The following is a 23,209-nucleotide window of genomic DNA, read 5'->3' as shown; positions in this document are numbered from 1 at the left end:
TTTCCTATAAAAATGTCGATGTACTAAAAAAAAGAGCGTTTAATGTGATATTAGTATAATATAGAGGTAAGATCGATAGTGGTAATAATTGTGTAGAGTAAAATCAAACTAAATCGGTCTTAATAGGTGCTCATTAACAACGTAATAGGTTGATTTGTCATCTCTATTAAAAACATTTATTTTATTCTCTCTCCTCGCCATTTTTTCTCTGCCCAATCTCATCTCAACTCTCCCTTATCTTCTCCGTCAAATCTCATCACCTCTGCTCCACATTTGCTTTCGTAATCCTCATTTTTCGTCCATTTTTTGTCTCTATGGCAAAAGTCAATTACTAAATAGGTGGTGCAACGGGATAGACGCGACCAGAACAAATAGAAAGGGTCGAGAGGAAAGAGAACACAAAAGCAAAAGTCAAATTTAAATTTAATAGTATGTTCAGGTTAACTTCTCTCTCTCCATTTAGGCTAGTTCAACCGTTGCTCACGGAATTAAAAAATATAGCTCAAATTTATCTAGCTAACTGTTCATTTTGCTAATTTAGAGTTGAATAGCTTGGTTGTTGGAAGCAAAATTTTCTCATTCTTACAAGTTGCCAAATGGACTAGGATAGCCAGCCTCTTGATCTTCTTATAAAACTTTTCATAATATAAGGACAAAAATAAATTTAACGTTATATGTCATTGTATCATCAACATAGAAGTCAGACTAATGTTGTATATCATTAAAGTTGCTCTACAATGCATCGTTTGATTCAAATTTCAAGCCCAAGTGCCAATTAATCAAATCATTTCTTACAAATCTACTGCCAATAAAAGACTTTTACAATACAAATGCAGCACAAATGTAATATTTTATTAGGTTTTTATTATAAATGGTCTTTGAAATTGACTCATCCTATCAAAATGGTATGTGAAATTGAAAATCAATTACACTTGTCCCTGAAAATAGATGTCGCAAATCAATCTATTCGTTCTGTTAAAAATTCTGTTATGTGATGACATGACACATAACTGAGACGTGAATTAAAAATATTTAAATAATTGAAAATAAATTTACTTTTTGTATAATTAAAACCTTAAAAAAAAAAAAAAAAAAAAGAAGAAGAAGATGTGTTCATTTTCTTCTCCCCCGGCCAAACACAACCACGCCCAAATCCTTTCTCATTGAACTAATTTCTCAATTAATGGGGAAATGAAAGGAGAGAGTAACAGGAGGTGAAGGGACCGAAGGAGGTGGTGATTGCACCGTGGGTGCAGGGGGTGAGTTATCAGCTGGTGGAGGACCATATTTGGAACCAGATGGAGGAGGTGTGACAGTGGGGGATGGACGAGATTACTTTGGTGCTTCTCCTTCTGGTGCTAGTGGAGAATCGGACGAAGGGGAGAGGACATCAGCTGGAGGAGATGGGGACTCCGTGGATTTAGGTGGCGGTGAGGCTTCTGGTGGAGGTGTTGGGGAAGCATCCGGTGGGGGTTCTGACGTAGCCGGAGGAGAGGCAGCTGGTGTAGAAGGTGGTGGTGATGCTGCAGGAGGTAATGACGGGAGTAGAGAAGCAGAAGCTAATTTTTTGGCTTAATATATCAATTCCATCACCAAACTTTTCAAAGTTGTTGATGCATTGGCAATTAAAATTGTGAGGAGGGATTAGTGCAGATGTGATTGTGTTTACTAGGAGAAAAACTTGTGCAGGACTTTACTTGCCATTGGACTTTGCTGAGTAACACTACAACGTACTCAAAACTCGCCACATGACCAATCTTATATTTTTTTTTTATATTTGAAACTCCCATAATTATTTTTTTGACTAATTATTATACACTATAAGATTAATATAATAGTTAAATTTTTTTCCTCTTAGATATGCATTTGAGTGTTTGAATTGGAATGCCTTTTAACGCTCTGCTAAGTAACTGAGTTTTTTGTACAAGTATCTTTTGGGGCAATCAATTATGAAGAAGTGCCATAGTTAGGGTCTCCCACAACATTAAGAAGAGGTAAAATACTATTTCCACGATTCTGGAGTTAAATTAGATGTTTGGTATACAATGATTAAAAACAAAGTAGTTGTGAAACAGTATTTTGTGTAAAATATGGACATGTAATCGTTTTTTTTTTTATTGTAGCATCGATCATTTTGACCAAAGGGCATTTCAACGAGACATTGGAAATTGATAGCTCGTCTTCGTTATGTTCCTTAAACTAGCTAGTGTCATAATACTTGATTCAAATATTGTTATTCAAGTATAAATGCTTTCGTAGTAAATCGAATTATTACATTTATAGCAAGAAATGAAATCCCACATCCGTTGTGCTATGATTTAAGCATAAACATCTGCCTCCATTTTGTTGCCCTTGTGACCATATTTTTACGAAGAAAGAAAAAACACAGAGTAGGAAAGAAGACGATAGAGAAAGTTTGGGAAGAAATTAAAAGGAGAGAGAGAGAAGGGGAAAAAAAATAACTACTAATTAAATTTTATGGTGTATATTAATTAGTAGCAGAAATAATTATAGGAGTTTTAAATTTAAAAGATTATATTTAAAATTTGCCATATGGCGAGTTTTGATTGGATTGAAGTGTCACTCAGCAATGTTTAGTGGTAAGTAAAGCCCCACACAAGTTTTTCTCGTTCAAGTGGGAGGAGGAGATGTGTTTTTTTTTTCTTTCCTTTTTTAAGTGTTTAATTATACAAAAGATAAAAATTGCTTTTTAATTATTTAAATATTTATAATCCACGTGGCAATATTTAATTAGATTTGTGGAATCCAGTTATATGCCATGTCATCACATAACAGAATTTTTAACGGAATGACTATATTGATTTGCAACACCCATTTTCAGGGACAACATTGATTGATTTTCAATTTTATGGACCATCTTGGGGGGTCAATTTCAGGGACAATTTGCGATAAAAATCCTATTTTATTTAAACTACTTATAACTCTCTTTGTCAATTAAAAAATGGTAAAGCGATAATTTGGTCTTTTATTACACAATAAATCATGAGTAGTAATGTAATTTCGCAAAAATTAAATTTTTTTGTTTTTGTTTTTTTCAATTCTTCACCTACATGTGGCAGAAAACAATTATGCACATACATCGTGGTGTGTGTTTGAGCTCTACTAAAACCCCTTCTCCGTAACAACTAACAATTTAACCTATTAACTATCGTTTGTAAATAAAAATTTAAACTACATATTAATATAACCCTCTTTGTCAACCAAAAGAGGGTAAAAAGACTAATTAGTCTTCTATCACAACTAAAAAGTTAAGGACAATAACGTAAATTAAAAAATAAATAAATTAAACTTCTCTCCCTCTCTCTCCACTCCCATGTTCTCTCTCACTCTTTTCTTTTCTCCTCCAATTTTAAGAACAAAAATACATTTCATAGACACTTTGTGTAGCCATATACTAGTGTCAATGATACGATTTAGTATATGTCATTATATCGTTAATGTTGAAATGTCTCACATCGACTGTATCAATGAGATGTCTCACATCGACCGTATCAATGAGATGTCTCACATCGACCGTATCAATGAGATGTCCCACATCGACCGTATCAATGAGAAAATAAAAGTTTAAATATCTTAACCCCACTCCAACTAACATCGAGGTATTTTGTGATAAAATCTCACACCTGATGGATTGTGCAGGTGGTAATTACCAAGTTGAGGACATTATTGGTATTGTTGAAAGTGGACCTTTAACCTTTCTCTTTGATAATTCTACATGGTATCAGAGCCAGAGAGCGAGCCCATACTGTACTACCACATGATGGGTGGGTCCCCTTGGCACCACGCGATGATGGTGGGTTCCTTGACCCTACGTGTAGGGTGAGTCCCCTTGACTTCACGTGATTGTCGATGTGTGAATCTCCCACGTGTGACCTACTAATTGGGTCTCACGTGAAGGGGTGTGTTGAAATATCCCACATTGACCGTATCAATGAGATGTCCCACATTGAATGTATCAGTGAGAAAAGAAGAGTTTAAATATCATAACCTCACTCCAACTAACATATTTGTGATAAAACCCAACACCTGACAGATTATACAGATGGTAATTACTAAGTTGAAAACAGTATCAGTATTGTTAAAAGTGGATATTTGATCTGTCTCTCTAGTGTGAATATCACACCCTTTTGCCTTTACCAAACTGCACGACCATTTAATAAAAAATGAGCAAAGTGCAGAGGCAAAGGCAAAGAGAGTTGGAGAGGTCGGTGTCCTTGGCTATATGAAATAGTTGCATGCCGTGCATGTGTATGTTGCTTTGTGTCACTGTCGATGTCTTTATATGCATGTAGGGGTTGGGTACGTGTCAACAGTAAAAGACATTGGCTCTTCAGTGTTTTTTTTTTAATAATAAATTATTGATAAAAATGAGAAAAATTCGAAACTATTACAATAATTTAAAAAAATGAGAGTTTTGAATCCAAAACGTATGTGTCAAAACTCAATACCTTATTTACTAGGATATTAGATTATAAGCAAACAACCCATTTGTTAATCGTTAATGTCGGATGTATATTTGTCTACAATTTTTTTTGTTTTTTTGTTCAGGAAAGTGTTTTTGTTACAACTACTCAAGCAAAACCAGATTCTTATTAAAAACCTAAAAGCATTTTAAGGTACTTCTTGAATAATGGCAATTTATATGTTGCTAAAACAGCTAAAAATATTTTCAAAAAACCAAAAACGTTTTTACCAACATCTGTCATAAGAAGTTGTGAGTGCTTAGTTGCAACAGTGTTTCAAATTATTTTTTCTAAAAGCTTTTAGATTTTTAATAACTTTTTTATATATGTCTAATGAAAGCGCTTACATTTATAAGTGATGTTCTATGTTAGAAAGGAGTATTAGTATTTTTATGATATGCTCAATTTAAGAAATGTTGATTAGGGTTTTTAGCACTTTTTAAAACAGTGCCAAAGGACACATGATTAGTCAAACCGCAGATGCAAATATGCCATGATTCCATGAAATTGGTATTTTAGAAGCTTCCAAAATATTGCATTGCGTGTGCAGAATTGACGATTAATGAATGAAAAAAAAAAAAACAAAACAAGAAAAAACACAGTTAGACACGTAATTTCAAGTGAAAATCTTTCATTTTACTTTTTTTTTAAGAGGACAAGTTTGTAACTTCGTCAAATTAGTCCACTTTTTTTGGTACCCAATATACAGAGGTCTTTCAACCTCTCATTGGACACCATTGTATGATTCACAAGCCCCATAAATCAAACCCAAGATGTTTTATGTTAAATATGAGCCTGAAATTCGTACACAGCTACTAGGCGACATCGAACGATTAATTTTTATTTCTCATTATTGTGGAATTTGTCATCACATTTTTGGGATCCGTGAGGTCTTGAATGGATGTGATCGATTCTGCCAATGAAATAGACCCATAACCCGTTCTAAATGCTTCTTCGAGCTTGTCCCCAACCGCTAGATCATCCCGTGGTTGTTAAATAGTTTATCTTTCTTGTAAAGCAATTTGTTTTTGTTCACATTATTCTTTTTTATTTGTCTTACTCATTGAGGATGCTATTTTTCTCTCATCATTTTTTTTTTTGCTTGGTCATTTTTCAACGATGAATAAATCCCTTCAAACGTGTGGTTTACGTTATTTAAGCTTTCATTTAAAATATGAACATCTAAGCTTAAGCCCTAGTGCTAGAGAAGACAACTGCACTGCCTATTTTGGTTCCACCAAAGCAATTAGCCATTACTAAATTTATTGTCTTTCCATTGCTTGGTGGCATTGCTAGTTGGCAGGACCATTTTTAGGTGTTTTTAATGTATGTTGTGTTGATATGATTTTATTGTAAGTGAATAGAAATGTTTACGTCACTAGTTGTGACACAAAAGAGCTATTAAACTTAACCAAATTTCGACGATAAAGACCTTTATATCGACATGGTAGGTAAAAACAACTCCTAACGATGAATGCCTCTATATCAACATGAAAGTGACTACTAACAAATCTAACTCTCTCATAATGACTTATTACTTAGTACTACAGTCTAGTAGTATTCATCTTTACTTGTAAGTGAGAGGTCTTAGGTAATCACATTATTGATAGCCCGTAGTAAGACTATAAATCCACCCCCTCCCATTTAGTATAGATAATATTGTTTGTTCAAAAAAAAAAAAAAATCTCCCATGATGGCCTAACTACATACACTAAACATAAATATTAAGATCACTATCATGATACCATACCCCTACTTACAAGTTAATATCTTGATAAAGTTAAAGTCTGGTAAAGCATAGAAATATCTTGAATAATAATCTTACACATTGACAATCCTATATAGCTTTCAAACACTCGATCCTTTTACACATTATCTTTACAAATTTTATTTCATCGTTTGAGCGCAACCTAACGTATTGCAAACCTAAACCTGCATATTTATGGAGCTTTGTTTGTGAACCAAAAATCAACAAAATTATTACTATACCTTCTTTATATTTAATTGAAAGAAAATTAACAAGATAAATCTGAACATTAAAATAATTTCGCATAAACAAATTTTTGTTTTCGCTTTCCTTTTCTCACCTACACGTAACTATAATTTTATTCCTCTCCTCTCTCTCTCTCTCCCACCTCCTACTTTTCCTTTTTTAAATTCTTAATTTAAATTCTTTTTTTTTAATTGTCATAAATTTAAACACACACATAGACGGTGACTTTTATCAGTTTTATTTAATATAACTTTTTTTAGAGATAAAGAAACGATGAACATACATACCATGTCAAACGTATCTAAGAAATGCCATTACAATTTCATACCTACTAGCCTCTTCACATGCACTAATGTGCATGCGATAGGCGTTTTTGCATCACGGGTGCTATGCGCCCCTAAAAGTGTATTGTGTTAGTTTTTTTTTTCATTGTAATTGTTAAGATATATTTTAAATGTATTGTACGAAGAGAAACTTTTTTTTACCATGCACGTTCTAAAAAGTTATGTTTTTTGTTTTCACTTTATGTAAAGTAATGATTTAAGTAGACAGAAATATATGAAGCTTTCAACTAATTTTTGTTCTCTTTTTCTACACAGTAATATGTGTCATTTTGCAATGATTATGGCTGCGTGTTGATTAGTTTGCTCTCCATTGTACAAGGTAAAATATTTTTCTATGAGCTTTGTCAAGCAACGGATGGGGAAAAAGATCCTCATTGTTTAATGCCAACATTTTCTATTGCACCAATGAGATATGTTTCCTGTCGAGTTAGCTTAATGTGAATGCCTCTAATTTATATATGAACATTATGTAATTGTCAAATGTTTAAAAGTCAAGTTTGTATGCTAACATGATTAGGTTACGTTTTCACATTGAATTGGGGTGTTCAACATTAGAAGTTCTTTTCTCAAGTCTCAACATTTAGCAAAATGAAGAAAACAAAAGGCCAAAAGCAAAAAGCCACATCTTCCGCTGTTATCACCTTCCATTTTCTTCAAGGCTCACTGCCAACAGAAAATCTATGGCAAAAATACAACTTTCCCCGCTTCCTTTTTCTTCGAACCTGGACAAATGGGTCTGAAAACAATGAGTGTGTAAAAGCATCAAAAGTTTTGTGTGTTTTCAAAAACTCAGATTTATGAAAATTGAAAGAGAACGAAAAATTAAAACATAAATTACTAAAAGAAAAACATAAATGAAAGAAAACTGATAACCATTGGATTTGAGGATTCTAAAAATGAAAGAAATGAACCTAGAGATGCATATGAACTTGGAACTGGAACTTAACGCAAGTATAAAAGAGCACAAGTTAATATTACAATTTTGAGTCACCAAAGAAACAAAGTGAAAGCAACAATTCATACACAACTGAAAAATATTGTTTAAAAGGGGAAGAGAATGAAAATTTAAACATGAATTAGTAACCCAATGGAATTTTCGGTTTTTAGGGAAGAATTTGTTTTGAAAGATCGAATCCTCACAAACTTCTGTCACTGGCTCATCCTTTTCTTTTCATTACCAGGAATACACTTTCCCCACCTTCCCTTTTGTCGAAGGCCCAATGAATAGGTCTGCAACAAAAAATTGATGCATAAATCTTCAGAATACATTCCAAAGGATTTAGTTTATGTTTCTATCAATTATTTTGCTCAATTCCAAATGGTACTTAGCTTAATTATTGAACTAAGAAGGCACACATCACACCACTCCATTACAAAATTGGAAAAAGAAAAGTGAGAAATATTCAAGGAATCAATTCCAACTATCTTTGAATCACATCACACAACACAAAGCACATCACTCGATTCCAACTAAAATATTGAGCATTCAAGGAATCTGAACTCATACATGATTACTAACTTATTTTCCACTTAGCCAAATATGTGGTAAACTGCAAAAAAATATCCAAAAGTTAAAAGCTGTACTGAAAAGCTAAAACATGCAAGGAGGGCTTTTGAGATAGATGAAGAGAAGCTAAGGAAGACTTTTGAGATAGATATCGTCTCCACCTCTCTCAAGTTGTTGCCCTCCTTCTTGCCCAAAACCCTAGATCTGCAACCACTTTAGCCGTCGGTCCCTTATTAGAGCAACGCCAGCCATGCTGGTTGCTCGGGCCACAGGCGAGGAGAAAGGGCCCTCGGGCCGGTGGGTGCAGCTCCAGCGGGGACGGGCCCGAGTGAGGGTGGGAGCCCGAGTCGGAGGCCCGTGGAAAGTTGACAGGCCTGGCCCCCGAGCTCGTGTGACGTCACGCTGACGCAAGGGTTGGGTCCGGCCTTTTTTTTTTTTTTTTTTTATGTCAGGCGCGTGCCCCTCACTCGCGAGTGGGGGCGCATCGCCCGACATGATTTCAGGGGGATGGCCCGCGCGTCAGTTACCGTTGGGAAGCCACGTGGCTTCCCATGGGCCGTTAGATCCCAACGGTTCTTTAATAAGAACCGTCCGATTTACAATGGTAAAAAAAAAAAAGCTGATTTTATATCAAACGTTCGATCTGAGATCAACGGTTGATATTAATCTGCTTTATAAATTTAAAAAAAAAAGAAAAAATAGTTTTAAAATTAAGAAAAGTTACCATTGTGACACGTGACACAATCTGGAGTGCTGGAATTCAAAAATTTTAAATCCAACGGCAGAGATTAATTATTTGAATAAAAATTTAAAAAAAAATTGTAAAAAATCCGAAAAAATTGTAAAAAATCTGAAAAAAAATTGTAAAAATTTGTTTTTACTTTTCTATAAATACCACTTCTTCTCCATCTACCTTACACCACAATTTCATATTTTCTCAACTACTTTCAATCAAATTCCTATCTTTCTCTCAAAGTTTCAATCCACATTTTTTCCACAAAATGGCTACTGATGCAGGTTCTAATTGGTCACTTCTTGAAGATGTTGCGTTGTGCACTAGCTGGGTTGAAGTTACTCATAATTCCCTTACGGGTAATGAGATGCAATTGCGAGAAATGTGGAGTTTAATTCATACCAAATTTGTTGAGCAAATGAGTGGGAAAAGAACCAAAGAATCGATATCCAGTCGTTGGAAAATACTTAGCCATTCCTTTAGTACGTGGAGAGATGCCTTGACACAAGCTAGTAATAATGTTCGAAGTGGGGCAAATTATGCGGATGAGGTAAGAATATATTATAATTATTTGTTTGTATTATAATTTTGTTACCTAATTTGATTATAATTATTTGTTTGTTTCATTTATTTGTTACCTAATTGTTTGTATTATTTATTTGTTTGCAATATTTATTTGTGACCTAATTTCATTATTATTATTTGTTTGTATTATCTGAGCAACAGTCTGGATGACTCGACGGGAATGTGAGGCTCTGGCCATTCTTGTTTCATCATCTCTCCTTCTACGCTCCTCATCCTCTTCCATCTCATTTTCGGCTATCTGAAGGTTGAACATTCCTTCAGATTGGTTAAACAATTCCTCATCTTGCTGATCGATTTCCCACATCATCCTTGATGAAGAAGAAGACATTGTAAGGATGGATGGTGAAGAAGAAGCCGAAATTATGAATAATGAGATAAAGATGTTGAGAAAATTGGTGTGAGATTTGTGAGAATGGATGGTGGATTATATGGACGATTCAGAAAAGGATCGGATTGTAGATGAGGCCACGTGGCATGCCGTCATTCGTTAAAAATCTAATCAAAATCTATCCTCAAAGATTCTGAAAAGATAATGACACATGGCACAATCGTATTGAATAAAAATCTTATCGAAATCGATCTCCAATAATTTTATATTTTCGGATAATGACACGTGGCACAATTTTGAACGAGTTAAAATCTGATCAAAATCTATCGTCAAAGATTCTCAAAAGATAACGACACGTGGCACGATGACATTGGATAAAATTCTTATCGAAATCGATTTCCAATAATTATCTTTTCGGATAATGACACGTGGCGCAATTTTGAACGAGTTAAAATCTGATCAAAATCTATCATCATAGATTTTCAAAAAATAACGACACGTGGCACGATGACATTGGATAAAAATCTTATCGAAATCCATCGCTAAATAATTGTTTGTTTTTATAAAATGACACGTGGCGCAACGAGAACGATTTAAAAAATCTTATCCGAAATTACAAATAATTTTATTTTGTATTATTTAAACAAACAAAAAAACTAATATTTTATTGCCTATTGCCTGGGGGGAGGGCTCCAAGGGTGGAGATGCAAATGGCAATTACTGTTCATTAATGGCAGTTACTATTCATTTAAGGCAGTTACTGTTCAAAAGGGTGGATTCAATAGTGGATTGCTAGGGGGGAAGACTCCATGGGTGGAGTTGCTCTTACGGAGTGGAGTCGGTCCCTTGCTACGGCTTGGAGTCGACGACATCCCATCTCTCCCCCTTCTAGCTCTTCTTCCCTTCCCATCTTCCCCCAATCTTCACCCTCCCTGCCATTCTGTTTTTCCCATATCCTCGATTTCGTTTCTCCTATCCACTTTTTTTCTTTCTTTTCTTTTCTCTTCCTTTCACAGGTCCCCCCTCCGCGCCATTTTATGGGTTGCCATGGGCATGGCTCTGGTGACTCCCACCTAGATTTCGTCCCTTGCCTTATCTTGAGGTATTTTCCTTGAATTGAGGCATGATTCGTGATTTCAGGTTGAATTTGTGGTTGTTGGTGGGTCAAATCCATCTTCATCTGCTTGATTTCATGGTGGTGACACTCTTGTGTGGCTGCTCTACCTTTAGTGCCCAGTTTTGTGGCAGCTCTGCTTCTTGCCTCGTGAAAGCTACGAATCTCACTTGTGTGGTGAAGTTGCAGGTGGTCTTCCTTTGTATGTCCTTGTCCTCCACTAAGATTAGAGGATTGGTGGATTCTATTCTCGGATTAGTGTAGATTTTTGGGCCTCGTTTGGCCGGGTTTTGGGGTCTCGCCTTCTTGCGAGTCTTGGGTAAAATGGTGGTTGCAGATCTGTGTTGGTGTGCATATTTACCAATTGTTGTCTCTCGGTTGTTTGGACATCCGAGGGCTCTGCCCTTAGAACTATCGTTTTGTCCTCTTTGGGTCTGTAGTGGTGGTGAGGATGGCAGTTCAATGACGTGGGTGGTATTGGCTTGGCAACCCCTTTACCACCTATGTCGTTACCGTTATTTCTTACCACTACTGCGACCAACTCCGGTTCCGACGACTATGGTGGCTCTGGTTGGAACCCTTTCCTCTCTACCTCTCTGAGTTCGTCCCGACCACAACTGGTGTTCGCACTCCTCCCGACATTTCTACACCTGCCTCTACCTATGCTCCTTACGCCTACTGCCAACTTGCAGTTGCATCTCCTTGTGGACACATCACCTTGTCCTTTTGTTTTTTAGTCTAGTTTATTATGACTGGTTAGTGTTGTTTCGGCAACTGGTTTGTGTCGGTTTTGCAATTTTGTAGCCTTGTTGTCTAGCGATGGTTTTGGTGAGGGTTTCGATTCTTGGTATGTCACGTCTTGTTTATGGGACATATCAATCTCGTGACTCCTCGTTGTAGAGGTGTGCTTTGTGTGATAGCCGTTTAGGGGTTTCAATTATTTGTAATTTGTGCTTATTAACTCCAGATCAAGAAATTGATCACTGGAGCATATGTACCCAACTAACATCTGTGTAAGTGGCTAATTATGGCAATGAAATTCTATCATTTCCTTAAAAAAAAAAAAAGGAAGGCTTTTGAGACAGAATATGAAGACAACACGGTAGAATAAAAAAAAATATCATGCACATTCATTGTCGTTCATCTCATGCTTTTGAAAGTTAACATGCCAACTAAACCTTTTGTTTATACCATATTTAGGGCCTCGTATTTAGACCTTGTATAAATACTCGAGGGACTTAAATGTAATTATGTAATAAATGAATGGGCAAATATGTAATCAGGGGAGGAGCCCTTATTCTATAAAAGGGCTTTCTCACCCTCACAAACCCTAAGCCTCTCCTATCTAGAGCAAAGCTCTCACACTCTCTCCCTCACTTCTCAGAGAAATACAATACAATCAGTGTAGACGTAGCCCAAACCTTGGGGTGAACCACGATAGATCTTGTGTTATTTACATTACTTGCATATTCACAATCAGATTTACGTTGTACCAAGACCTCTGGTTTTGTGCACCAACATTTGGCGCCGTCTGTGAGAATCGACACGAAAAGTTATGTCGGTTTTCTCTCAATTTTTCACCTCCGCCGTGAATATGCAAAATCACAAAAACCCAGAAAATTCTCCGAATTTCAAACCCAAAAAACCCAGCTTTTTTGCTTCATTCTTAAACCACCCAAAAATGGCGACAACAAAACCTGTTTCCAAAAAAAAAAAAACACAATTGTTTCTCAATTCTTTCCCAACTCAAAAATCTGTTCTCGAACTTCTTCTGTTTCGAATCCATACGACACCGTTGAGATTTTTCCGATGGAAATTCGTCCTAACAGATTGTTTGTTGATTTAGGCAGTGAATTCAAGGGGAGGAATTGTTCGTCGTCTTGGGCACCTGCACATCGTGAAGCTCAACGATGTTTTAGTGACTAAAACCAATATCTACTTCATCATGGAGTTCGCCAAGGGCGGCGAGCTCTTCACGAAGATCTCCAAGGGGCGGTTCAGCGAGCATCTCAGCCGTCGGTACTTTAGCAGCTGTTCTCCGCCGTCGGATACTGCCACTTGCGGGGAGTGTACCACCGCGATTTGAAGCCCAGGAATCTGCCCCTCGATGAGAACGGGAACTTGAAATTCTCAGACTACGGGTTGAGCGCTGTGACGGAGTAGGTCCAGTCCGAAGGTCTCATCCAGACACTCTGCGGGACCCCCGGGTACGTGGCGCCGGAGATTCTCATGAAGAAGGGGTACGACGGCGCGAAGATCGACATCTGGTCGTGCGGCATCATTTTGTTTGTTCTGAACGCAGGCTACCTACCTTTTAACAACCCAAATTTTTCTAAAGCTTCCTCAATGTTCTTTTCAAAGACTCGGTCTCGCCCTTTTCTCCTTCTTGGGTTTGCCCGTGGAGTTTGAACGTGAAGTGCCCAGTAGCAATCTTCCCGCCGGCCAGCCTCCGACCTACACACAGAGAAACCTTCACTTCATTCTCCTCGAGGTCTCTTAGATTCGAGATTTGTGGAATTGGGAATTAGGGATTTGAATTTATAATGCGATGCTCTCCAGCTCCTACTCTCCTTGTGTTTCTGCTCTGCGTTTTGAACGCGGAGGCATCGGTCCACAAGTACGCCACTGAGAGATTCACCACCAAAGGAAATGCCTTCGTCATCCATAGTGGCAGCGAGGGAATCTTCCACCCCTTGACCACGCCTACGCCCACGTTAGCAGGCTGACCCACCGTCACCAGGCTGACCCACCTTGATAAAAGCTCACATCAGCAGCTCTCTGCTCTTCGAGTACAGCTTCACCCCCACCATAACTGAACGGCCGCCGCAGCTTTCCACCTCTGCATGTCCTCCGCCACAGCCTTCTTGCACCATTTTCAAGCAGTACAATGTCCATTTGCCCAAACGAGGTCGCTTTGTTTTTCTCGTGTTGTGGAAGATCTTAGTGTGAATTGGGGAACGATGGCAACCCATAAGTTGCCGCCGGAGATGGTGGTTCAGATGCTAAAGGATAGTGGGATTCAGAAGGTGAAGCTTTTCGATGCATAGAAGTCGACCATGAGTGCCTTGGCTGGCAGTGGTCTTGAGGTCATGATTGCTCAAACCAACACTGACGGCCAGGAAATCCATGGGGAAACAGAGAACTTGAGTGCCATTTGCACTCTGCAAAGTAAAAGCAAAAGCAAAAGCTAAATTAGAAAGATTATACTTTTGCTTTTGTCGACGGATGCATTTTCCTATTTTTAAAAATCCAGAGAAAAGCAGTGGGAACAGAAAAGCAAATAGAAAAAGGAAAAGACAGAGACAGAGAGAATGGATGGGCACGACCAAAGCAAGTGGGTTTGGCAAAAGATATCTTACAAATCAAGATGGATAGAGAAAGAACGGGGAAATCAAGAAAAACATCAGCAAAAGAGAAAGTAAAAGACACTGCAAAAGCAAGGAATAAACACCCCACCAGAAAGATGTGATTTATTTTTTTTGACAGATGTATGATGTAATTTATTTTTCTTATCTCTTGGAGACATCTGTATAAACTCCATCAGAGGGTAATAATACCAAAAAAAAAAAGGCAAAGCTAAAAAAAAAAAAAAGGGCTGGCATGTTGTGGAGGGCGAAGGCCCATAAGCCCAAAATAGCATCAACCAGGTCATCAAAAGTACGCCAAGTACTCCACAATTATTCGGAAACCCGCCGCTACTACCACCAACCAGGTGATCAAAAGTACGCACAGTACTCCAAAATTATTCGACAACTTGCCGCTATTACCACCAAACAGGTGATGAAATGTACAACCCGTACTCTCCTTCATGCCACCAACTAGGTGATCAAAAGTACGCCCAGTACTTCATATTATACATGAGCATTGCTCATGTCAATCATACATAAACATTCATGAGCATCACTTATATCAATCATACATAAACATTCATGAGCATCACTCCTATCAACATTCATGAGCATCACTCATGTCAACATCCATGAGCATCACTCATGTCAATCAAACATTCATGAGCATCACTCATGTCAATCAACTTCAAAAGCTTCATTTACAAAAGCTCTAGCTTTGAAAGCTTCATTTACAGAGCTACATCTTTAAAAGCTTCATTTACAAAAGCTCTAGCTTCAAAAGCTTCATTTACAGAGCTCCAGCTTCAAAGTTTCACTTACAAAGCTTCAGTGCAGGGTATACAAATACCGCCTCCAAACAACCGCTACTTCGGCCCATACATGGATTCAATTTGAAGTCTCCAGCCAACAGACTCTATTGACCGAAGACTTAGGGGACTGCATATTGGGCCTCAATTGGGCCTCGTGAAAAATATTTGGGGGACTTAGCCCATTACTTATGTATTGAGGAGCGAACGCTTATTCTATAAAAGGGACTCCCTCACTTTCATTAGAGAGCACCCATTGTTCATGTACTGAGGAGCGAGCCCTTATTTTATAAAAGGGACTCCCTCACCACCATTAGAGAGCATCGCCGCCTACTGAGCAACCGCCTCGCCGCGAGCATCAACTCTAGCCCATCATTTATGTATTGAGGAACAATCCCTTATTCTATAAAAGAGACTCCCTCACCATCATTAGAGAGCATCAACTCTAGCCCATCATTCATGTATTGAGGAGCGAGCCCTTATTCTATAAAAGGGACTCCCTTACCTTCAAACGCCGCAAGCCGAGCCATCCAAGGCAATATAAGCCACGAGCCGAGCAGCCTCGCAGCGTGTGCTACTTCTAGTTGAGCGTCATTTCAGATTGAGCACTGCCTCATATCGAGCATCAGTTCAAGACAGTATCTAGTTACTTCGGCCCACACATGGACTGAATTTTAAGTCTCCAGCCAAAAGACTCTCTTGACTGAAGACTTGAGGGACTACTGTTTATACCATAGGGCCTCGTATTTAGACCTCGTATAAATATTCGGAGAACTTAAATGTAATTATGTAATAAAGGAAGGGGCAAATATGTAATTAGGGGAGGAGCCCTTATTCTATAAAAGGGCCTCCTCACCCTCACAAACCCTAAGCCTCTCCTATATAGAGCAAAGCTCTCACACTCTCTCCCTCACTTCTCAGAGAAATACAATACAATCAGTGTGGACGTAGCCCAAACCTTGGGGTGAACCACGATAGATCTTGTGTTATTTACATTACTTGCAGATTTACGGTCGGATTTACGTTGTACTAAGACTTCCGGTTTTGTGCATCAACACCTTTCATATTACATTTTGCAAGTAATTTTAGCATAAATTGTAAAGGAAATGATGTCGATGGAATGAAGACTATTCTAATTAACTTCCAACCAAAACAGTGGGAGTGTAATTAAGTTGTTGAATGTGGTAAAAAACATCAGATAAATGTTTTGATTACTATTTGCATGTATAACATAGGTGGCCATTCATAAAATGCAAACACATTCGGAAAGTGCCAATGCTAAGGTTAGGGGAAATTTTGGAATGATTGGTTTGGTGGGTCTGGGACTGTTGTGCCAGCCATCCCCGCTGCTAGTGCAAATGAGATTAAAGTCAGTAAAAAGAGGGGGAGGAATGAGGTGCCAACTGAAATAATTGAGGTTAAGCAGGAGGAGTTGATGGAGAATTGGCCAAGAGAAAACCAGGCTAAGTTAACAGGAATAGCCTTTGGACATTCTTATCAGGTATTAACGCTATGTCCTTGTTTTTTTTGGTGATCTTTTAGTTCTATCAATTGAAAGTGATTTATATCTTTTGACTTCTGCATTAACACCTTTTTTTTTCATTTATAATGTTGAGAGCTCAAGGAATTGTGTTGCTAAATTTTAATGCATAGTGAAACTGTTTGCATTATGTTTTTATTACTATGCTATGAATTTGAAATAGATAAAGAGAAGTCAAGGAAGGCTTTTGAGATTGAAAATGAAGACGACACAGGAGGCTGTAGATAAAAAAAAAATATCATGTACAAATAGGACATATTCGTTCATCTCATGCTTCTGAAAGTTAACATGCCAACTAAACCTTTCATATTACATTTTGGAAGTAATTTTCAGCATAAATTGTAAAGGAAAGGATGTTGATGGAATGAAGACTCTTCTAATCAACTTCCAACCAAAACAGCGGGAGTGTAATTAAGTTGTTGAATGAGGTAGAAAACATTATATAAATGTTCTTATAACTATTTGCATGTATAACATAGGAATTTATATCATAAAATGCAAACACATTCGCAAAGTGGCAATGCAAAGGTTAAGGGAAATTTTGGAAATAAGTTGGTGCCAATAGCAAAAAGCCACCTATTCCGCTGTTCTCACCTTTCCTTTTCTTCAAGGCTCATTGCTAATAGGACTTTTACGGCAAGAATAGACTTTCTCAACTTTCATTTTCTTCAAGCCCCGACAAATTGATCAGCAACCAATGAGTTTGTACAACCATTAAAAACCATGAATTTTTTTGTGAGTAACATGAATTGATGTGTTTTAAAAAATTTAGTCGAATTTACGAAATTTGAAGACAATGAAAAAAGAACTTGTGAATCACAAAAAAAAAAAAAGTAATCAATTTAGTCCTTGAAAATGAATCTTTTGTAAATAAATTTGGTCTTTCCACTATTTTTTTTTATTAGTGTGTTGAGATGCACATGAGTGAGTCTTACTGATCTAGTCACACAGCCTAAAAGTGGAAGGGGCTCAAAATTAATGTGAAAATTAGAGGACAACAAGGCTTATAATTAGATACATTTTTCAATTTATCTCTGCTAATATTTTTTTTTATACAACGAATTGAGAATGAGAGATTTATGCTAGAGTACACAAAAATCAACTTCACCAATAAACCCTAATCTAACCATTTAGGCAAGTTGGCTCCGAAAACGTCTCAAACCCCCATTAACACGTCTTGGAGCTTCTGTGGGGCTCAAACCCCTAGGTTAACGCATCCATCCACTATAATATCAACCCACCACCAAAAGCTTCCACCTTTATACAAAAGGCTGTTACAAAAAGATTATCTTTTGGCAATCGAGCATTTTCAGAGAGATCAATGAAAGCCGTGTACGGTGGAGATGCCTTCCCCCCCAGCCGCTCCCGAACCTGCAGAAACGTCTGCCTGGCGGCGACATCTGTTGTGTTGGTCGCAACCATCGTACTCGTGATCCTCTGCCTGACGGTGTTCAAAGCCAAGGATCCCACCACGACGGTTAACTCCGTCGTCTTGAAAGACCTCGACTTGGCACTCAACATTCCACGTCTCAGCGTGGACGTGAACTTGACTCTGGGCGTGGACCTATCCGTGAATAACCCGAATAAAGTCGGGTTCAAGTACAAAAACAGCACTGCGTTTTTGAACTACAGAGGGACCAACGTGGGCGAGGCCCAAATCGGGTCGGGCGAGATATTCGCGGACAGGACCAAGTCCATGAACGTGACACTGACAATCATGGCGGATCGGCTGCTGGGGAAGTCGGAGCTCTTTTCGGACGTGGTGGCCGGAACGCTGCCGTTGAACACTTTGACCAAAGTCTCCGGGGAAGTCAGCGTTTTGGGGATTTTTAAGATTCATGTCGTTTCGACCTCCTCCTGCGACTTCAGAATCGATGTCGGTAACGTCACTGTCGGACAGCAACACTGCACATACAAGATAAAACTATGATTTTTGTTTTTTGCTTGCTATCTCGGATTTTCTTATTTTCTGGATTTTTATGGTCTGTCTGCTTGTGCGAGCTGAATTTACTGATTTGCCACTCTTGTAGTATATTTTGAATTATTTGCTACATGACATTTCCCAAAACATTTTATTGCATGAGTCTTGGATTTCTGCTGATTCTGATGGTGTTGCGATTAAATATTTTTCATTTCATTTCTTCGAGAGAAATGTTAAGATGAGTCGTGCTGGTGCAGGGACTAATCTTAGGCATTCGTATTTGTGGAACTATAAAGTGCGAGTGTGACTATTTACGCTTGTTGAATTTATGACAATAAGTATAAACCGTCAGAATTAGCCTTATATGATGTACGAATCACCCTATCAATCGTTGTCATTCATTTAGAACAATTCTACCTCTAAAAACTTTGCCCCAGCGCTCAGCACATTTATTCATTGAAGTAAAATAGTAATAGGCCTCAGTGAACAATAATAGGCCAAAACATCTTCACCTCTAAAAAAATGCGATGTCACCCAGTCTAAAAATGTGCTGGCACAAACGATCTTCACCCCTACAAAATGCGCTAGCATCCAGCCCATTTTAAATATTTTAATTTTTTTTATAAAAGAATAAATAAATAAAATAGTTTTAATTTCGGATAAGATTTTTAACCAATCTCGTAACCCCACGTGTCATTATCCGAATGTACTATTTTGTGAATAGATTTCCGCTAAGATTTGCAACCAATCCTGATGTGCCACGTGTTACTATTTGTTTACAATAATTTAGCCAAGATTACAATAAGATTTTCAATCAATCTTATTACGCCACGTGTCATTATCCGAATGTACTATTTTGTGGATAGATTTCTGATAAGATTTTCAACCAATCCCGACGTGCCATGTGTCACTTCCTGTTTGCAATAATTTAGCCAAGATTTCGATAAGATTTTCAACCAATCACATAGTGCCATGTGGCATTGTCCAGAACCCCATCTTTTTTTTTTTGTCCATATAAATCGTACATCTCTACATCCATCCTCACACCAAACTCAATCCTTATTTTTAGCTCAGAATCCTTCTTCATCGTTTTCAAATCTTGAGTTTTTTTTACAATGTCTTCTTCAAGGAGAGTGCATAAACAATTTGTGGAGCAACAAAAAAGATTGTTGGCACAACAGGAAAAATTGATCAATCTCGAGGAAGGTGGAGGTGGAGATGAGGCTTTCACAATGGAGGAGGACTCGGATGATGACCATAGAAGGCAGAGGGCCTCACATACCCGCCGTGTCATGGAAGCTGTGGGTCAGATAGCCAAACCCAGACATGCCGCAAACTTCAATAGAAAAAGGGAAAGACGAGATAAAGATCTATTGGAAGATTATTTTATTCCCAACAGCGTATTCCCTGATCATGTTTTTAGACGTCGTTTTAGAATGCAACGAAGTTTGTTCAACAAAATCATGAGTGCTATTTGCAACCATGATCCATATTTTGTGCAAAAAGATGATGTTTTTCGTGTTCTAGGTCTTTTTCTAGAGCAAAAAATTACGGTTGCCTTGCGAATGCTTGTATATGGAGCATTTGTAGATTAAGTGGATGAGATCGCGAGGATGGGAAAAACAATTGTTCTGGAGTCCCTGATGCGGTTTTGCTCTACAATTGAAGCCATGTACACCAATGAGTACCTCTAGACACCCACGCCAATGGACATACGAAGGCTTCTGAGGAAAGGTGAGATGCGAGGCTTCCCTGGCATGATTGGAAGCATTGACTGCATGCACTGGACTTGGAAAAACTGTCTAAGTGTGTGGCAGAGAGCTTATGGCGATAGAAAATGAGCCAAAAGTATCATTTTAGAAGTGGTGGCTTCATTTGATACATGGATTTGACATGATTTTTTTGGTGTTCTAGGAACTCAAAATGACCTAAATGTCCTTACTCAATCTTCAGTGTTCGACAATCTGCTACAAGGAAAATCGTCGAGATGCATATATTGGGTTAATGGCACTAAATACGACGGACCATACTACCTTGCAGACGGCATTTACTCAAGGTGGTCTACGTTTGTCAAAACAGTGCCACATCCATAGACTGAAAAAGAAAAACACTTCGCAAAATGTCAAGAGGGGTGTATGAAGGATGTGGAGTGTTGTTTTGGTATCCTGCAAGCTTGTTAGGCGATTGTCAGGTTTGCTACTAGACTGTTTGATGTTAAGGCTCTTCGATCCATCATGATGACGTGTATTATTCTTCACAACATGATTGTGGAAGATGAGTATGATTATGATGTCGTCGATGAATATGAGCTAGATCCGATGAACAACCTAAGAACACGTATCTATTGTGCCCATGACCGGACCAAAGATCCCGTGCAACATGAGCTATTAGAACGAGATGAACATTACAATGAATTGATCGTTCAACAATACATTGATGTGCAAGAGCCATACTGGCACGTAACCCGCTAGAATGACTTGATTGAGCACCAATGGGGATTACAAGAAGGTGAAGATAATTAAAATGAGCTTGTGGTTGAAGAATAAAGTGTATTTTTTTTTTTTGAGTTTATGTAATTTTATTTGGTGTGTTTTTTTTTTTAAAGTTTGTTTGGTGAGGTTATGTGATCTTATTTGATGTGTTTAAATAAAGTACAATTTTTTTTTTTTTTGAAATTGCATAAAGTTCTAAAAATAAATAATAAATTACATAAAGTACTAATAATAAATAAGAAATTACACAAAGTACTAATAATAAATAAGAAATTACATCTATAAATAAAAATAAATAAGAAATTACATAAAGTACTAATAATAAATAAGAAATTACACAAGAAATTAAATAAAGTACTACAAATAAATACGAAATTATACAAAGTCTTTGGAGCTAGGATATGTGGTGTTACGATCTTCATTGCTAGGATTTGTGTAGCTATAACCCCCTCGACTTGTTTCCGCATCTCTTTCACGCCTCATTCGCACGACGTCTCTTTTTTCCGATGTCAAAAAATGTTTTGAATTCGGAGACAGTCCTACTAAAGACTTGTTCATAATGTCACGATCTGCTTGAGCTATCATTTCTTCTCTAAGCTCTCATTTTCTCGATTAAGTGCTTCTCTAATCATCTCGTTCTCTCAATTAACTATTTCTCTTTGTCTCTCAGCCGCTGCATCACGTCTCATAGTAGTTGCTAATATTTCTGCCATAGCAGCAGCTTTTTCCTCATCTCTAGCCACTTCCCGTGCCATGTTTAGTTCACCTTGGCAAGCAAGTTCCTCCATATATTTAGTGTAGTCATTTTTGGAACAACTACCTTTTTTCTTTGATGCCTTTTTACCTTGAGGCCTGAGGGGCTGACGAGTCGGTTGGGTCTCCATCACTTCTTCAAGCATCCCTTCTGTGTCTTCAAATGTGTCGCCTTCTTGTTTAGCCGTGTCTGGTTCTGGCGAATTGTATAGACTCAAGCTGTGCATGACAACTTCTGGACCGGTTGACAAAATTTTGTATCTGGGGCAATCTTTGACAATTTGCCAACATTCTCATTTGTTGAATGATTTGTTGTGGTATTCACATTGTAGAAAGCTTGTGCTTGCAGTGTCTATAAATGTGGGATAAGACAATATTATAAAAAATGTGAGTGTAACACAAATAAATAAATTAAAATATTGATGAGGGTGGAATACATATAAATAAATAAAAATATTATCACCTGATCCGCTAAACTTGTCCCACTACATAGATTACCGGAAACATGAGAGATGGTGTTTTTCCATCAAGTAAAGGATGTGTTAAGCTTTTTCCAACGACCTTGAAGACCTTGACTACTTCTGGCGTCTTTTCCATGTACATCGCAAAACGCTTTTGTAATTTTACTCCACATTTCTCGCTTATCCATCACATTACCCGTAATTGGGTCATGAGTTGTGTGAACCCAACATTCACACAATGTAACATCTTCAATGAGCTTCCACATAGACATTTTTTTCTCTCAAAATGTAGAAAATATTGAAATGTAGAAAGTGTAGAAAGTTTAGAAAATATTGAAATGTGGTGTAAGGTGGAAGATGAAGGTTAGGTATTTATAGAAAAAAAAATTTAAAATTTTCTGTATTTTTTAATAATTTTTCTGTATTTTTTCATAATTTTTAATAAATTTTAATGTAGTTAATTAATCTGGACCGTTGGATTTGAAAAATATTCAAATCCAAGAGCCAAGGAGCTGCCACGTGGCCAACGGTCATAATTCTGACCGTTGGGCTTTTTTATTTTTATTTTTGGGGAAAAAATATGGACTGTTGATCTGTGATCGGACTGTCCATTTTAAAAGTAAAATTAAATTTTTTTTTACCTTTGGAAACCCAACGGTCTAGAAAAACTAGCTGTTGGAAATCCAACGACACTGAGAGGGCTACGTCACCTACTTCAGGGTGAAGAACAAGTGGGCTGATAGCGGGCCTTGCCGCCTGCACCCATGTCCCCTACTCGCGCCCACTTGCGAGTGAATT

The 23,209-nt window shown here is 37.6% G+C and overlaps 2 protein-coding genes and 1 long non-coding RNA gene across 3 annotated transcripts; 2 read left to right on the top strand and 1 right to left on the bottom strand.

Moving 5' to 3' along the window:
- Positions 1 to 830: 830 nt before the first annotated feature.
- On the top strand, positions 831 to 1,576 carry LOC139195082 (uncharacterized). Its single transcript, XM_070820271.1, has 2 exons — positions 831 to 905; positions 1,199 to 1,576. Exons 1-2 carry the CDS (start codon positions 831 to 833, stop codon positions 1,574 to 1,576), a joined length of 453 nt encoding a protein of 150 aa, XP_070676372.1.
- Positions 1,577 to 8,140: 6,564 nt separating this feature from the next.
- LOC114824420 (uncharacterized) lies at positions 8,141 to 8,564 on the bottom strand. Its single transcript, XR_011580182.1, has 2 exons — positions 8,490 to 8,564; positions 8,141 to 8,371 (listed from the first exon to the last, which is right to left on the bottom strand). It is a non-coding gene; the product is annotated as an uncharacterized lncRNA (long non-coding RNA).
- An 11,256-nt stretch (positions 8,565 to 19,820) lies between these two features.
- On the top strand, positions 19,821 to 20,300 carry LOC139195081 (uncharacterized). The gene has a single exon (XM_070820270.1). The coding sequence runs from the start codon at positions 19,821 to 19,823 to the stop codon at positions 20,298 to 20,300; it is 480 nt and encodes a 159-aa protein (XP_070676371.1).
- Positions 20,301 to 23,209: the final 2,909 nt, after the last annotated feature.

The sequence above is a fragment of the Malus domestica genome, chromosome 04, assembly GCF_042453785.1.
Source record: "Malus domestica chromosome 04, GDT2T_hap1".
Lineage (NCBI taxonomy): Eukaryota > Viridiplantae > Streptophyta > Magnoliopsida > Rosales > Rosaceae > Malus > Malus domestica.
Note: the sequence above shows the minus strand (reverse complement) of the source record. Positions and strands in the feature narration are given on the sequence as shown.